Source organism: Ciconia boyciana, chromosome 4, assembly GCF_034638445.1.
Source record: "Ciconia boyciana chromosome 4, ASM3463844v1, whole genome shotgun sequence".
Lineage (NCBI taxonomy): Eukaryota > Metazoa > Chordata > Aves > Ciconiiformes > Ciconiidae > Ciconia > Ciconia boyciana.
In genome coordinates this window covers 72,802,421-72,818,922 of record NC_132937.1, presented here as the reverse complement: position 1 = coordinate 72,818,922, position 16,502 = coordinate 72,802,421, and the positions used below count along the sequence as shown (strand labels likewise).

The following is a 16,502-nucleotide window of genomic DNA, read 5'->3' as shown; positions in this document are numbered from 1 at the left end:
AGTTTTCAGCAGCATGCATATGTGCAAAGCAAGGCACAGCAATCTTTCAAAAATTGAATCCTGCCCTTCTGCAAACTCCTCTGCAATGCCAAAGAAGGGAGAAGTCTGGGAACCATAGCAAAGATGCCTCTGTTTCTGTTTGAAAAATTAACCACCCACAGCAATAGCCAGGCAACTGGCTCAGCCATTTGGATCAAAAGCATTGAAATCCCATGATGTCTACAAACACAACAGTTTGGCCAGAATCCAACACAAGTCGACTATATGAACAAGGCTTGTTTCACTACAGGGTCTTGGAGGTCCCTCTTGGCACTTAAAATCTCTGGAGTGTAGCTCCTGAAAGACTTTCAGACCAGAACTGTACTGCAGCAGCTGTGTCCTAAACTTACCCTTCCTAGTGTAGCTTAATCATGCCTCATGGGAATTGTGTCTGGCTGCACTCATGATTTGACTTACTTTTAATTTCTCTCTTTAAAAATACTTTTATCAAGAGTCTATGTAAGTAGACAGCTGGAGTTCATTACTTGAGGAAAGGATATACAGAAAGGCAGAGAACTCCAGATGTGTTACACGCCTGAAATTACTGGTCTTAGTGCACTAATCACTGGGTAAAATCATAAAGCCTGTGTGATACAGCTCAGGTATATGACAACAATTGTTCTTTCTGCTTCTAAAAACCTATGCAATTATGCACAGATTTGTCTCGCTCTATAAATGCCAGTAATTTCATGGGGATTTCATGGACCTTCCTGTGCCTACCACATAACACCATTGCACCCAGTTTAGCACATTATGTAAGAAGGGATACCCATGTCCCAGTGTGTTGATTTCCTGGTTCAGTGACCAAATTGAAATTAAACAAATACTGCTATTTCAATTAGAGCTTTTGTACAAGCTCAGGTCCTGCCCATTGAAACTAAAGGCTTAGTTAATTCATCTGAGAACTACATTTGAGGTAATTAGATCTAAACTGCAATAACTTTTTTTATTTCTATAAGGACAATGTGATCCATGTAAATAGCACTAGATAACCAAATCCGGTTTTGGTAATGGTTTTATGACCATCTCTGAAGAAAGGACAAGTTCCTTCCTTAGGCAATAGACATACACTTGAATTCCTTTTTTTAAAGAGCACTGTGCCTCCCTGTTTACAGTTTCCATATCCCTGATCTGTTTCATTAAACTGTGTTTTCCATTTGAAAGCAACCTTGTAATTAAGGCTAGGAAATCATGTGTTAAGAAGACACTAAGGAACAAGTTCCCCTAAGTCAAGACAGATTCCTAACTGTAACTCTTCCCCTTCATGACTGTCCTTTGACTAGAGCCTCCTTAAGATTACACAGTTGGTGGTCATGGTTACCCACATCTAGCGGTACCTGATAAAGCAGTGACCAGAATCTCACTCATCTTGCACTGCTGTAGGAATGTCTTCAAAAATCAATGTCTCAGTATAAGCTGCTAGTCTGGACTCATAGGCTTAAAAAAATTCAGCTCCTAATGTTTAGTTACTACCAAAACAAGACAGTTTTTTAGAAAGACAGATCAATCCACAGCCCATGTTAAAGTCAGATGTGGCCAAAAGCCATTGCTTTGGAAAATTGTGAGCAACACAGTTATGAGCATAACCAGCACAGCTTCCTGACCCTTCTTTCTCCCCACCTGCAATATCACCTCCAGAGGGGAAAACATTCAGGGCCACATGGCACTGAAAAATTTGTAGCTGTCCCCACTTTCCCCTCTCCCTCTGTGATCCCAGCTGCTTCCAGCACCAGATATTTTGTTTTTAGGAAAACACTGTTAAGCCCCCAGCCCTAGTCAGCAGGAGGTTCACCTCTTGTTCCACTCTGCAGTGAGACACAGGCTGTGGGGTCCCTCTTCCACCCACCCACATCCACCTTGCTCTCACCTCTGGTTTACTGTGCTGCAGTCCCACTGCTGTGAGAACAGGGTGACACCGTGCAGAGACAGACCCTGAAATGCTTACTTCGAAAACCCCACTCAGCTCTTTACTCTCATATTGGTCCAGAGCTACTGCAGTCTTTGAGGTTAGGCCCCAGGTGGCACAGAAAGTGCAGTCACACAGAGAAACAGCTAGGAGCACCCACAGCAGGATGCTTTCACCTTGAGACCAAAGCTGCAATAAGTTCTGAGTTGACTGCTCTTCCTCCACCCCAGCCAGTGTTCTGTGGGAAGCATCACTTTCAAAGTACTTTGTTAAAGGAGATATGGCATGCTTCTGCCCAAAAGCCAAATCTTGAAATGAAATGTTCAGACCTCTCAGGCCAGTCAGATGATTTGTTTCTCTCATGAGCACTTTTTACACCTGGAAATTCAAGGCATGCTCTTGCACAGGAGAAGGTGCTTAATCATTTCTGATTTTTTCCCATGCCCAAATCACTCCAAAGCGCTGCAAATCATTATTTCCTTCCAGCTGTCTCCAAAATAACACCATTGGTTTGGGATCAAGAATCTGTATTTTTCTCTAAAAGGAGTTTTATAGCAGAAAGTGTGGAACACCTGAAAGCTGGTGTGTGCAGAGAGTGTTCAAAAGGGGAACACAGGGCTTATGAATGTGAGGAACTTTCACTTCCTATGATTAACATCCACATGATGCTTGACACCTTGGCTGGACGTATCCAATAGTGCATAATAAAAATTAAGTTATCTTCACCTGCAGTTATCTTCACTTGCATTTCTCTGTCTTCTTTTGCTGAGCTCCTCTGCTTGCTTCTTTAAAAACCACAACACTTACTTGCTGCTTAGGGGTCTACTATCATGACTTATTTTCAGCCGTGACCCCTCCTTGCCATTCTTTATCATGCCTATGTTATTTCAGTAAGAATGAAGGTTTTACGCTGTGAATAAGTACGTTTGCAGCAGATGCTTGGGGTGATTTCTTGCAGTTAGTCATACAGCAAACGAGGCTGCAAATTACTAAGACGAGGAAGCAATGTGGTGCTTTACCACCTCCAGGAGTTACAGATTGTTTTAAGTTAAGGCATTAGTGGTTCTGACCAGAGAGAGAAAATGTGATTAATATCCTGTTACATTTTCTGTCATCTGCCTGTATATCCTCAGCTGCTGCCACTTCACTTTACTCTGTCTCTTTTAAATTTTGTGGAGTGCTTTTCCTCCCTCACTTTCATTGTCCTGCGGGCTACCTTGCTGGTGCCAGGACCCTGCTCAGCCTCTTCTGTGAAAGAGAAATTCTCATTCGCAACAGCTCTTACAGTTTCATGCCTTGGGATCAATGGTGCTTTTCCCAAAGCCATGAGTCTTGGATACTTTTTCTTTATTAAAAAAAAAAAGAACAGTTTTACTTTTCAAACATGCAGTTCTATTATTCAAAAGTGTGTGGGAGGAGAAGAGTTTGAAAACACTTCAAAAACACTGCTGCTATGTGCTCTACAAGTACCATAACCAAAAGGTAGACACGGAGTCCAATCCTGAAGTCTCTCACTCTTTTAAGACATTTCATGTTTATGAGAGACCAGCTGGACTGAGATGATGCTCTTCACTTTCTTTGGTCAGTGAGAGCTAATGGACAGCACAAGGTGTCCCAGCTACAGCAAATCTCGACAATGGTGGAAATTGTTTTCCTGCCTACATCCTCTTCTGTGTTTCTTTGCTGTTTGTGTACAACAGTAAATCAGCCAGCAAGGGAATCCCTCCTCTACCTTTTGGTTTCCCTGGTCTCTGAGAAACTCTGCCATCACACGTTGTAGACTGCAACAGCATCTGCTCAGCACCAGCACTGGTCCCTGCCATAGGAGAAAAGAAGGGTGGTTGGAAGCCCCTCTGCTGGTGTTTGAGGTTTCCTGCATCCTCCACAGGCTTCACTTCATTAACCTGGACCATTTCCAGAAGAAGGAGCAGTGAATATCTCATTCTGTGCATGCTCTGGGACATTTCTCCTGTTTTCTGAGAGTTCACCAGAAGCACTCAGCACTGAATGACTGAAATGACCTGACTCGGAGCAGCTCCAAACTGGTCCATCATTTCATAGGCAAAACCTGACATTTCTTGCAAAGAAGGAATACAAACAGAAACACCAGTGGGAAGTATCCAACTTGGTCACTGTGGATACCTGAGCTCAACAATCTCCTCTTTCCCCCACTATTTCATAGGAACAGCAGGACTGTAACTGGTTACAACAGAGAAGCTCTGCCTATCCTGTGATTAACTGTGTTAACAGATCTGGGTAATATACAGCTTTCTTAGTCAGTGTGCAGTGATAAAATCAACAAGGCAAAGCATCCATCTGGAATCATCTTGCTTCTCTTAGGGTTTCTGTTTTATTTACCCTGCTGCTAATCAGTCCTTAAAGTTAATCCAGTTCCACTCAAGCAGCAGATCTTCTAAAAAATCTTTAAAATAATCCTAAGGTTCTTCTCTAATCTCAGATAATGGCACAGAAGATCAAAAAATGGTACTGGAAGCCTCTCAAGTTATGAATTGCAAGTCATTGCCATCCTTTTGATGTAGGTGATGTCAGAGGATACCTGCAAAAACAAACAACTGTTGTGACTTATTTTTTAAAAAGACTTTCTGGCTATCTGTGGTTGTATTAGATCCATATTTGCTATACAACAGCACCTGATCATCTTCTGATAGTGCTGAGACAGAGGCTGACAACTCCCAGATGTTAAAACATCTGTCTAGGTAGTGTGTTACATCATGCCTCCTTTGGGAATGAAAGGGAAGAAAATAAATTGTAGAAGTGCAAATACTTCATACTACTTGAAAGAGATCAACCGAGCATCCAAAACAGCTTTTCTGTTCACACACAACTGCTGAAGAAAGCAGCATGCAGATTTGAAAACACAAGAAGAGCACCTAGCAGTGACCAGTGCAGACCTCGGTATCCCTGGGGAATGTTGCTGTGTAAGTCAGGGATATTGAGGGGCTCCAAACACAAGTCTTCTGGTCCCTTTTCCTGGCCTATGGCAGCTGTCCAGGGCAGAGAGTGCAAATGAGCCAGTTCTTGTCCAAAAGGGGTCAGTCCCTTCCCAGATGTGCCTCAGAGCAGCTGACATACAACAACGAGGCCCCTGCTCTTTCAAAATGCACTCTGGTCTGGGACTGCTGTTCCTGACACTGCCCATGGTGAAGTAATTTGTTAAAGCCTCCAAGCTGACCCATCCATACCAGGGACGACCTAGTAACCAGGAGCTCTTAAGTAGGATACAGAGACATGCTTAGTGAAAGTTGCTGAGCATTTCCCTTCTGCAGTTTAAATGAAAGGGGCTGAACTTCTTTGTAAAATCAGATTTGCATTTACCACTGCCAACAGACACACGTAGGGGTAGGACTTTGTGGGAGCAGCAGCTTCAAAGCCCTAACTGCATAAGTGCTGTAGGCTTTAGGATGGACCCTAAAATACTGGCAAAAAAAGTCTGGTGGTTGGACTGTGGCTGCCACTTGGGAGACCGAAGCTCAGTTCTTATTCCACTGTTTGTCTCCTGTGCCACATCTCACAGGAGAGCATCCTATTTCTCTGCTCAGCAACATCAGTGGAGGCCCAGCAACGGAAGTCTCTAATTCAGGGCTGTGTGGGGCTAGGGTAGGGTGAGTGAAGACTGCGGTCCTGTGGCTCCAAGGAAAGTGTTATCTATGCATATTGTAGCTTGACCCTTTCAGCAGCTAGGCTCCTTTGCTCACAGGGTTGTTGGAGAAGGTCGAGTCATGGTCATATCAGAGCGGGTACTAGAAGTGAAAACTGACAGCAGCCCTTGTAGCTTTCACCAGGTGATGGGTTTGATCTGGCTGGTGTGAGAGATAAAGACAGCCAAGAACAGAGATGCAAAGCCACCAGACTGGAGGATGATTAAGCCATGCTTTTAGGGAGGTGCATGGGAGACAGCACAGGATTCATCCACATCAGTTTGCCTGACTGCTGCAGAAGGACCATGTTTTTCTGCTGCCAGGAAAGAGAGGATGTAGGAATGAACCCTGGAAGGAAAGATCAGGAGATGCTGAGTGGGTATGGATACTGTTTCAGAGACAGCACCATTTTGCTTCGTGGACGTACCCACTCAGTTCTGGGGCCTTTCCTTCCATTATAGGTGAACCGTCACTGAACCCAGGCCCAGCTAGGTCTTGGCCATCCCTACCTGTGGCACTGCCTCAATGCAGGGTCTGGTTTGTAAGCACAGACTCATGTTTTCAATTAAAAGAGACCCATGGGCAGAAGATCTAGCAATTCCTTTGTGAACAATGGCTATTAGGTCTACCTTGTCTTGTCACAAGAAAGGAGGCAACAGCCTTCATCATATCTCCAAGTAGAGGTGTGAAAGGCTAACATAACAGATGTGCCAGCCATTGCTACTTCCTTCATCCCCTTTCACCGCTGGCTCTTCAGGGCTGACAAAATCCAGCCCTAGAGTAGGTCTGGGCTGCTCCAAGGCTCTGGAGCTTTCTCCCCCTGCAATGAATAAAGCATGTGCACCTACCTAGGCTGCATAAGTCTACCTGCCAGTTCTCTTTTCACAGATATCTTGTGACATTTGATTTCCTGACAATGATAATAAGGCTGAAGTACCATGCCCTATTTCCTTCATCCTTACTTTCCAAGTGAAAACTTCACTGTACCTTGAACAGAAGCCCCCCCTACCCCCCAAATGCAGGTGATGCACACCCAGCCATCTTCCTTGCCTATCACCAGGCAAAAACATAAAACATCTTTCTTTATGGGTCCACAGGTCCCCTACAGTTTCCAGTCTGTTCCTGAGAGAACTATTTTCCCTGTTTACTAGTAGGTCTCCATAGCAGTTTCCTGACCTCTGCTCCTGGGTTTACAGCACAAAAAACTGAGAGCATGAATTCCTCTGCTAATCATTGGCTGGGATCTTGAGTCAGATGATACCAAGTTGTTTCCAGGTTCAACCAGGACTTGTTTTCCAAGGATCTGTGAAAAATCCTAGCCAAAGCCATTTCAAATAGACCACTTCAGGCCTTTGAAGTCTGGTGGTATCAAAACGTGTAGAGTTTACGGAAGTTATTTAGTGACTTATGGAAGTAATTAAACTAGCGATATCAACACTGCTGTGTTTCTGTTACATGGGGCATACTGGAATCAGATCAACCAGCTTCCCTGAAACCTGAGTTCCTGGTTTGCTCTGCTTCTGCCTGGTTGTTGACTCTATTCTCTCATGAGTAAGTGCAACAGAGACCTTTCAATTCACCTCACCCTTCGGACTATTCTTCTAATCCAGCTGCATAATTCATTTTGCCACAGAAAGTCATGCCACCCTCTTGAAGCAATTGCAGCATTGGTTTTAGGAAGGCCTGAGAACCTTATTATTATGATCAAGCTTTTGCTGCTGAGGCAGTGGGAAGTGGTATTAAGAAACAGAGCCAGAACAAAACTTGCCTTGGAGCCTGTATTGAATTTTTGACTTTTCCTGCATGCTGCAGGAGGGAGGGCTGGAGGTGGGAGGAGGCTGCAGTCTGTGGCAGTGTCACGTGCTCTCCCACATCGCCCCATCATATCAGCCAACGGTAATGCTCCCTGGTATTTTGCCACAGCAGCCTTCAAATGTCATTAGCCCTGTGGGTAATTCCTCTTTACACTCCAGTGCATCAATCTCACTCCTGGCATGAGGAAGCTGTACTGCCACTTAGGAGATACAGTTTCAAGTCTCAGTTCTGGTGTTCAAGATCTTGATTTCTTTCCTGCATCACAGGCTTAAATTTAGCGCTCAGCAAGGGTGTAGCGTGCTTTCATAGGAATCAAAAGAAGTGGTCTTGAGGGCTGAGGCATGTGCTGAAAAAGATGCCTAACCCCTTGTAAGCATTGGTGGGGCAAGGGAGGGGGTCTGGTAACACTTCCTGAGGGGGCCCAGTGACGCCATGAGGACAGCATTTCCCTCCAGCACATCTGCTGATACTGCAGGGTGGCCCAGGGCTAGGGATGCTGGTGTTCAGTGGGTCTGGTCAGCTCAGCTCCTCGCTGTCCTGGCAGCAGGCAGGGAGCAGGTCATTAGCATGGGGCCTGACATTCCTCTCTGGGAACAAAACCAAGCAGTTTATGCCTTCTGCTGGTTCTATCCCTTCCCTCATTGGAGAGGAGGGAGCTAAGCAGATACGCTGAAAACCTCAAAGGCTTCAAATGCTCCAGTGTGGAAGACCAGAGAAAAGAATGTTCAGATGTAACTCAGCAGTTCTCAAACATAGAGCTTGGGTCATGGCCAAGGAATATTATTTGCCTTTTGTTTGCTTTTTCCCCTCCTAACCAAGTCCTCTTACTTGCAGCTCAGTATTTTGCTAGCATCATGGTCATCGTTGGTCTGTCTGTGGTGGTAACAGTGTTGGTTCTGCAGTTTCACCATCATGACCCACAAGCAGGAAAGATGCCCAAATGGGTAAGCAGCTTTGGTGGTAAATATTCAACAGCCTACTGAAAGAAAAAATTAATCTAAAAGCTATAGTAAACTAGTTACAGATGAGGGGCAGAAGTTTTTCTCCATTAATCTGAAGAGTCAGCTACAGACAGTATGTGTGACACTTATGTTTTCTATTGGAGGGAAAGAACAAACATACTAAATTTGGTTTTCCATTAAAAACAGTATCTGTTATTTGGGTTTTCTATTTAAACTTACAATGAGGTGGCTGAGTCATGGCAGAGTAATCTTGCTCAGCACCTGCTTTGCAAGCGCTAACCCTGTGGGCAGCACCTTTGATTTCTTGGCCAGCAGACACCAGTACTGATAAAATGTGACATTTCAAAGCACTAAACAAACACTTACTGGTCTGTGCTGGGCAGTTTGTCTGCTTTGTTCCCTTACAGAGGTTCTCACTGCAGTTCTTGACAGAGCTGTAATCTCCCAAAATAAAGACAGAAGGTGAAGCCAATTTAATTGTCTTGCAACGGTTCCACTTATGAGCTGGCTCCCTGAGTTGCTGGAAGATCAGGAACCCCAATACCTCAGTGTAGTGAGGGTGTTGAATACTGAACCCAGCTATGCTTCTAAAAGCTTGGAGCTCACTGCTACTGCACCACCAGCAGAAACAAAAAGGCAACAGTGTTGGGCTTAGTCTGACTGGACTGAGGAGACCCCTGGACTTCCCTCGCTTGGAAATCTGCCTTCTGCTGAAGCCACATCCACTTGTCTGTGTGGAAAAACAATTTTGTCTGCTGCCATCTGATCAATTCTCAGTGCATTAGTATGTGGACCCTCTTTTCTCTACAGCAGCAGACTGTTAGCCTAGTGAGGTCTGGCACCAATGCCAGCTGGCTTTCAGGAGGAATGTGTTTCCTTTAGCTTTTCAAGTTAAAAGAAAACGATGCTTTTTTTTCTCTCTCCTTTTCCTAAGAACAGATTTTAGAATAAACAAGTGCTTATTCTAGCAGAATAAACAAATGCTTTGTATTTACAAAAAGAAAAGGAAAGAAAGCAGAAGCAGATACAAATAGTCACAGTCAACTATCTACCCACCCCGGTTCACAGAAGTCTGGTTGTACAGCATCCTCTGGTATCTCATTCACCACACTGGTCATGCTAGATGATTATGCTGACATGATGTTGAATGTTACAGCATTACCAATGTCAGCCTGAGTACAGAACAGCTTTCTAATTTAGCCTCTCTAAAAATAAACCGCAGCATCAATGCAAATTAAAAAAAAAAAAAGTCCAGTAGCAATTAAGCATACTAACAATTATTTCTTAAAGTGCTGTATCATTTAAAATCATCTTACTTTCAAGACAGCAGAGCATGTAAATTCTGGATGAACCTGCATGTAAGCAAGACCTGAGGGCACAAATCTGGGTAAACATGCTTCAGATGTCTACATGGACAGGGTATGCAGCAGCCTAACAGCCCCCCTGCACAATTTTATTGTTTCATCAGCTTTTCAAGGGGCCTAGACACAATGGCTCATGTTAAATCTGCTCACAGGCCCTGCAAGTCAGCTGTTGCTCTCTACCAGTCTCTTGCTCTCTTGGCTGGAAACACAGCATGCAACAAATCCTCACTCTTGAGGAACCTTATTTAATGGCCTGACAGCTGAACTGGCATACATTAAAAAAATGCCATCAGGAAGCAAAGACTCTGGAAAGCACTACTGGGAAGTGCAGATGATAGACTGTGAAAGCTGTAGACCAGGCAAGCTGACAGGGCTGAGAGATCTCAAGAGAAAAAGGGTGAATGCCAAGTGTGTAGGGAAGAGGCTGATCCCACAAAAGTGGGCATTAGTCCTCTGCAAGGCATGGGCAAAGCTCAGTCATTAGGATTCATGGCAAAGTCTCATTATTTTTTTTTTCCTGTCCACCTATGTGAGGTGTTTCTTACAGAGACACCCTGAAAGATTTTTGCTCAATAAAACCTGGGAATTTAAGATTGCCATCTGCAGAAAGAAGGAAATAGTTTACCTGAAATTTGTTCTCTGCAATTCCAGTCCCAGCAGATACCCCTACCATCTATTTACTCCCTGCACCCTCCTCATCCTGGCAGGGCCAGACATCAGCTTATTGCAAAGCTCTAACCCTGATTAATTGTTACAGGATTGTTCTCACCTCCTGCTTAAATGGTATTAGCTGCTGGAGTAAGTTCCAGGGGAAGGCATTGGGCTTGTGTGGGAGCAGGTCTGGACCTAGAAAACTTGACTGACCACATTGCCTGAACACCTGCTTTCTAAACTATTTACAGTTGAACAGCTTATTTTCTTTTCCCTGCCTGTCTCTCAAGGGCTCTGTGTTTGGCCTTTGAACCAGAAGGAGGAGGAGATGTGCGTGTTAGTGTTTAGCCTCTCTGTAGATGCACACTTCTTCCCTTACTCCAGTGCTGAGAATTGTGCCTTCCTTTCCAATTGTGCCTCCTTTTACCAAGAGAGGAGTTTAAAGCCAAGGTGTTCAGTCAGGGCATTTGTTAGCTACTCAGTTGAGAAGTGAGAGCTGCTGGCTACTTGACACTTTTGATAACTTCTGCTGAGCTAGCATGGAAAAGAGCTCTAAAGAAGGTCCAGCTAAGGAGCAATTTGAGAGTGGATAATTTCAGGCATGAGTTACAGCTCCATCAGCCTGCCTCTGCTGACAACCTTTGTTGCACAGGCGAGAGATATGGAGAGACCAAGTACAGAGAGAAGAAAGGGTTTTCTGGGAAAAGGTACAAGCACTCTGGCTCTTTGCTGTGCCTAAAGCAGGTGTCTCACGTTTCAGGCTTTTCTTTTGATATATTTTAAACCTGGACATGCACAGATTTGCTCAGATGCTGATGCCGAGATCAGGAGAGCTTTAATTGGAGACTCTCCCCTCTGTTCTAGGCCAGGCAGGTGGCTGTGATGGGAGCTAGCAGTACAGCTGTATCATGGTTAGGAGAGGACCTTGGTGGAGAGGGTCACAGCAGGCTGTTGACCTCTGAGGGCAGCTATACCTGTGCCCTTCCATCACAGAAACCCAGATATGATAATACAGGTGAGAATATCAATTCGTACCATCATGCCCAGGCTGTTTTCCAACAACCCCTATGCTGCAGCTGTCTCCTGAATTAATTAGTATGACAAGAATAGATTGATGGTTGAGTGTCTGTGTTTTCAAGGAAATAGGGCGTTTGGAAGTTCAAGCAAATTAAAAGCTCTGTTGCTGTCTTCTGTGTATTTATTTTTCTATGGGAAATGGGTTTGGCTGTATTTATAAATGTAATTTTCCTAATGAGTAAACACTTTGTCTTGAAAGAAAAAGTAGCATTCCTGTAGAATAGAGCTTTTTCACCTCATGTCTCCTTCCAGAGCTAAGGCAGACATATTAATATTTTCTAATAAGAAAGTTTGTCTGGTTTAGTATTTTGGAATTTCACAGTACTGGAAAATTAATTTCTCTCTCTCCTTTGCCACTGACACTGTTGAAATATTGCTAGCAATTAAGACCTTTATTTTGTTCCATAATGTTCCATTTTGTGTCCCTAAGCAGTCAGAGGACATTGTAATTAAGTAAGTTCAATTAAATCCAGGATCGATTTTTTAGGCTGCTACATTATAGTTTTCTATTTGTCTGTGGTGACTGTGGAGGAAATAATGAAATATTTAAAGACTCCAATGAAAGCAGAATAATATGAATCACAGGAAAATAGTCTTTCAGGATGAAGAATAAAAGATTCATTAGTGGGAGAGAAGCAGGAAGGCTCACAGGAAATGGCATAGGGCTGTGACCCAGAAGACCTCTCACTGCAGAATATAAAAATTGTGTAACCATCTTCCACTAGTCATTGTTTTTGGCTTTTATTTTTATTACTCCCACCTGTGGTAATTAATGCTTTCTCCTTTCTGAAATTCTGCTTGTCATTACAGCAGCAACTCAAAGTGCTAGCTGTAATTTCCCCATCCCTACATCTGTACTGTGCAAGCACAGGAGACAACTCATTCTGCATCTAAAGCAACCCTGGAGGCAAAGTGTGGTCCGGAGTCAAACATGGCCAAAGTGACTGGAGGAGGATCACACAGGGAGTCCTGGGCCAAGGCTCAGAAGTGAAACCAGAGGTCATGTCTGTTCTCTCGTGGACATCAGATTATTTGACTTGCAAGCAGAATGATAAAGTCATTAAAGAGGCAACCTATCTTCCTGAAGGGACTTTCACAAGCATATCGGAAATGTCCATTTTGTATACATAATACCTGAAGGACTTTATAATTACAAGATTTCAATGATTTAGTTTGCTGCCCTTCACATAAGACATTACTGATTTCATAGCCTTTTTACTGCCTTTCACAACAAACAATGTTAACAATAGGAATCATAGCAGGCTCAGATTTCAGACAAGACATCTGAAGATCAATTCACTGGGAAAAAATGTTGGATGCAGTCTCTGGATTTAGCTCATTTGATGACCTTGACAAGAAACATATGGGGCACAATCTGCCAGGTGCAGGTTAGAGCGCTCTTGTGATGTGCCAGAGCAGTTGTACACCAGAGCACAAGGAAATGACAGCAGTTAAGAGCAGCATTCAGATTTTGAACTGCCCAATTTAATTGATTTATTATTATTCTTTTGAAAAAAGGCTTGCTGTATTATGTGGCTGAACTCTTCAAAGGAGTATTAAAATGGCTTTCAAATAAAAAAACCCAAACAACCAAGGCATTTATGTAGACTTAAACAATAGACATGGGTGTGGGGAACGTGCTAAAAACAGGTGTTAGCCTGTTGTGTAGGGTTTTTTTCAGCAGAATCTAAACTTTGTGTCCCCCCTAAATATTTAAGTGTAACTCTTTCCATACTATCTGACAAATGGTTGAAAACCATGTAGCCAATTTTGTGCCATCGGCTCAATTGCAGAGATCTGGAATTGTTTGTTAAAGATAGGACTTCAACAAATAATTTTCTAAAGTAAGATTTTACATCTCTTTTGGTTTATAAGCTAAGTGGGCACTGAACACCTCTATGTTCAAGACATATCCAAAAAAGGTCATTCTTAGGAAGAAGCCAGACCCCCAAAAAATCCATTTGAAAGCAGATAGCTGCAGAACACAGAAACCAGTCAGTCTTTCTGAAGTACCATACAGACTAACTATAACAGTCATGAAATATTTCAAAAAATTTTAAAATGCACAAAAGTTCCCTTTATTTCTGTTATGATCACTCTCTTTCAGGTCCGTGTCATCCTGCTGAATTGGTGTGCTTGGTTTTTGCGAATGAAAAAACCTGGGGAAAATATAAAGCCCCTCTCTTGCAAATATAGCTACCCTAAGCACCATCTGAGCGTAAACAGCATGGAGATGAATGTCATACCTGGGCACCAGTCCAGCAATGGCAACACAATCTATAGCTACCACGCCATGGAAAATCCATGCTGCCCCCAGAATGATCTGGGTAGCAAAAGTGGAAAGATTACCTGCCCCTTACCAGAAGATACTGAGCTTGTTCAAAAGAAAGCTTTAATGGATACTCTTCCGGTGATTGTGAAGATCCTGGAGGAAGTTCAGTTCATAGCTATGCGCTTCAGGAAACAAGATGAGGGTGAAGAGATCTGCAGTGAGTGGAAGTTTGCAGCTGCTGTCATAGACAGATTATGCCTGGTTGCATTTACCCTTTTTGCCATCATTTGCACATTTACAATACTCATGTCTGCTCCAAATTTTATAGAAGCTGTTTCAAAGGATTTTGCATAAGGATTTCAAAGATGAGCATGATAATTTAAAAGTGAATACTTCCAGTAATTTTGCTAGATAATTTCACTCAAATAGAGAAGTGTACTTATATGTACTAACATACACAGAAGGGGATGAAAATAATTTCAGGAGGTATTTATTCCTGATGTTAGTGATTGTAGTTACTGAATAGTAAACATATTGAGCTCTGTTACTTATTTCATAGACTAGTTCTGCATGTCATTATGTCAAGATCTGTGACAAATGATAGACAAGAATTAAAATCTACAATGTATTTATTACAAGTTAACACTAGTATCAATGTGTTACTATGAATTTGTGAACTTTTAGATATTGCTAATAATTTAAATGATCATTGATGACTATAAGCTTTACAGCATTTTGTTGTTTTCAGTATATTTGTGTTTTATCATTTTTGTTTAGTGTGTCTGTGACATTCACTTCTCAGATTTGACAGACATATCTCCACAGTCTTATCATGCTGTATTATTGTATTTATGAAAATAAACTATCATAATGTTAGCTCTTACTAGTGCAGTGACTGGAATGTTTTCTCATTAAATATGTTCATTAAATGTTAATTTCTCATTAAATATTCCCACAATATTACTTTTTTTTTCAGGAAATGTTGGTTATGAGGTTGTAAAAAAATTCATTCTCCATGCTGACAATCATAGATATCATTAACAGTGCCTTCTTAGCTCTACTGCTGCTTAACTGTTGCTGTCATCTTGAAACTCTACTTAATTTGAAATGTCTCTGATCTCTTGGGACATGGTTGCCAACCTAATACTGACTAACTCTGTGTAATTAGGGCAATAATCTTGGCTCTGCATAATCTGTAGGAAATTTGCCACTGATTTAATTGGGCTCAGATTTCATATTTAGTCTACACCACTGAAGTAGTATTTTTTGAAAATTCTATTAGTACAGCCCCCTGTCCAACTAGGTCAGTATGGCTTTGTTAAAAGGAGTGTGTGAAAGACTACTTTTATTTTGCTAAATTTTAATGTAGCAATGTTTATTATCAATTAGCTGTCCATAAGTACTCTAATATAATGTCTATACATTAATAAAAAATAATCCAATTTTGCCACTTCCCTGGAAGATAAGGGCAAAAAAGCACTATTCTCAATAGCAGCTTCTTTCCACTCACTACTGTGGGAGGGAATGACACCTCTGTTGGTGTGATTTTATTTTGCCTACTGACCAAGGCAGAGGTACAAAAGGACATGGTCTGACGTAGATACCTTTCCTCTTTGGGCTAACACAGCATTTTTCTGAATGTTTACTAAAAGAGAACAGCAACTTATTATCTTCTCTGGCTGACTTTCAACTTCATGTTCTTCCAGTGTTAGTCTACCAAAATTAAAATTTCCCATATCTGTGTGATGGGATCCTTCCCACCATCACTGTTGGAGAGAAAGAACCAGATCATTACTCAATGGAAAGTATATAAAAGGTGATGGTGAAGCTGGTAGTTCTACAGACTGAAGGAATACGCAACTATTTATTTTAGGATAAGGTGCTTGATCTTTTCCACTATTGCTCTTTATTAGGTGGTGATGGCTCCCTTTAAGTAGAGACTTCACTGTAACATTACCTCTGTAGCTGTAAGATTAGATCATCACACCAATGGATTTATCACACTGCTTGCAGTTATGTTCAGAAAAGCACCTAAGAGCTATTGGAGGTCCTCACTACAATGGCCTGTTTTGTATTTCACTTAGCTTTTGTGCTTCTTGCAATTACTTCAGTTCTGGATGCAGCTTAAAGGGGTAACAATGACTTACAGTAAACGCCTCTACTGAAAATTCAATCCACATTTCAGAGTGATCTTGTTTTCCTTCATAGGAGCATTAGTGCTCTAAGTGGCCCTTTCTGAGCCTGCAGGAGAATACTCCCATGATCTCTGCTTCTTTCTCCTGCTCATTTTGCTGCTTCTACTTACAAAATTGGCCTTTCTGAGGTACAGAATGCAATTCCAGAGGGGTTTGCCTAATAGAAACTTCTAACCGAACAGCAGAACTGGTATGGGGGTTTGGGTTAGCTATATCAGGCTCTGCTCTTGGACAGCAGCTGAAATGCTCATTGTAATTTATTGCTTTAGTTATGAGGACAACCAATAAATAAAAAGTCTAAATATCCAATGACTTCTGCAGCTTGTGATGCAGGATGCTAAATGACCTTTAGAACACTTGCTCAAGGACCACTAATATTCTTGCTTGAAAATCTCCATTTTTGAAAGTAATGTCCAGTGACAGGATAAAAAGATAAAAGCTAATGTTAAAGCCCACCATCACAATAACTTAGCATCCTAATGTAAAGCATGTTTCCTTACATGAAACACAGAGTTGTTGTATAAGAGTATTTTTAACTGGATGTATACATCTTAGGATCAGA

At 42.2% G+C, this 16,502-nt stretch overlaps 1 protein-coding gene across 1 annotated transcript in view; it reads left to right on the top strand.

Annotated features, from left to right (window-relative positions):
- LOC140650839 (neuronal acetylcholine receptor subunit alpha-7-like) overlaps positions 1-14,099 on the top strand; it is a 63,974-nt gene extending 49,875 nt beyond the window's left edge. Inside the window, exons 9-10 of the mRNA XM_072859640.1 lie at positions 8,254-8,363; positions 13,581-14,099. Of these exons, the coding sequence (XP_072715741.1) occupies positions 8,254-8,363; positions 13,581-14,099 (629 nt within the window). The remainder of the gene's footprint in view (positions 1-8,253; positions 8,364-13,580) is intronic.
- Positions 14,100-16,502: the final 2,403 nt, after the last annotated feature.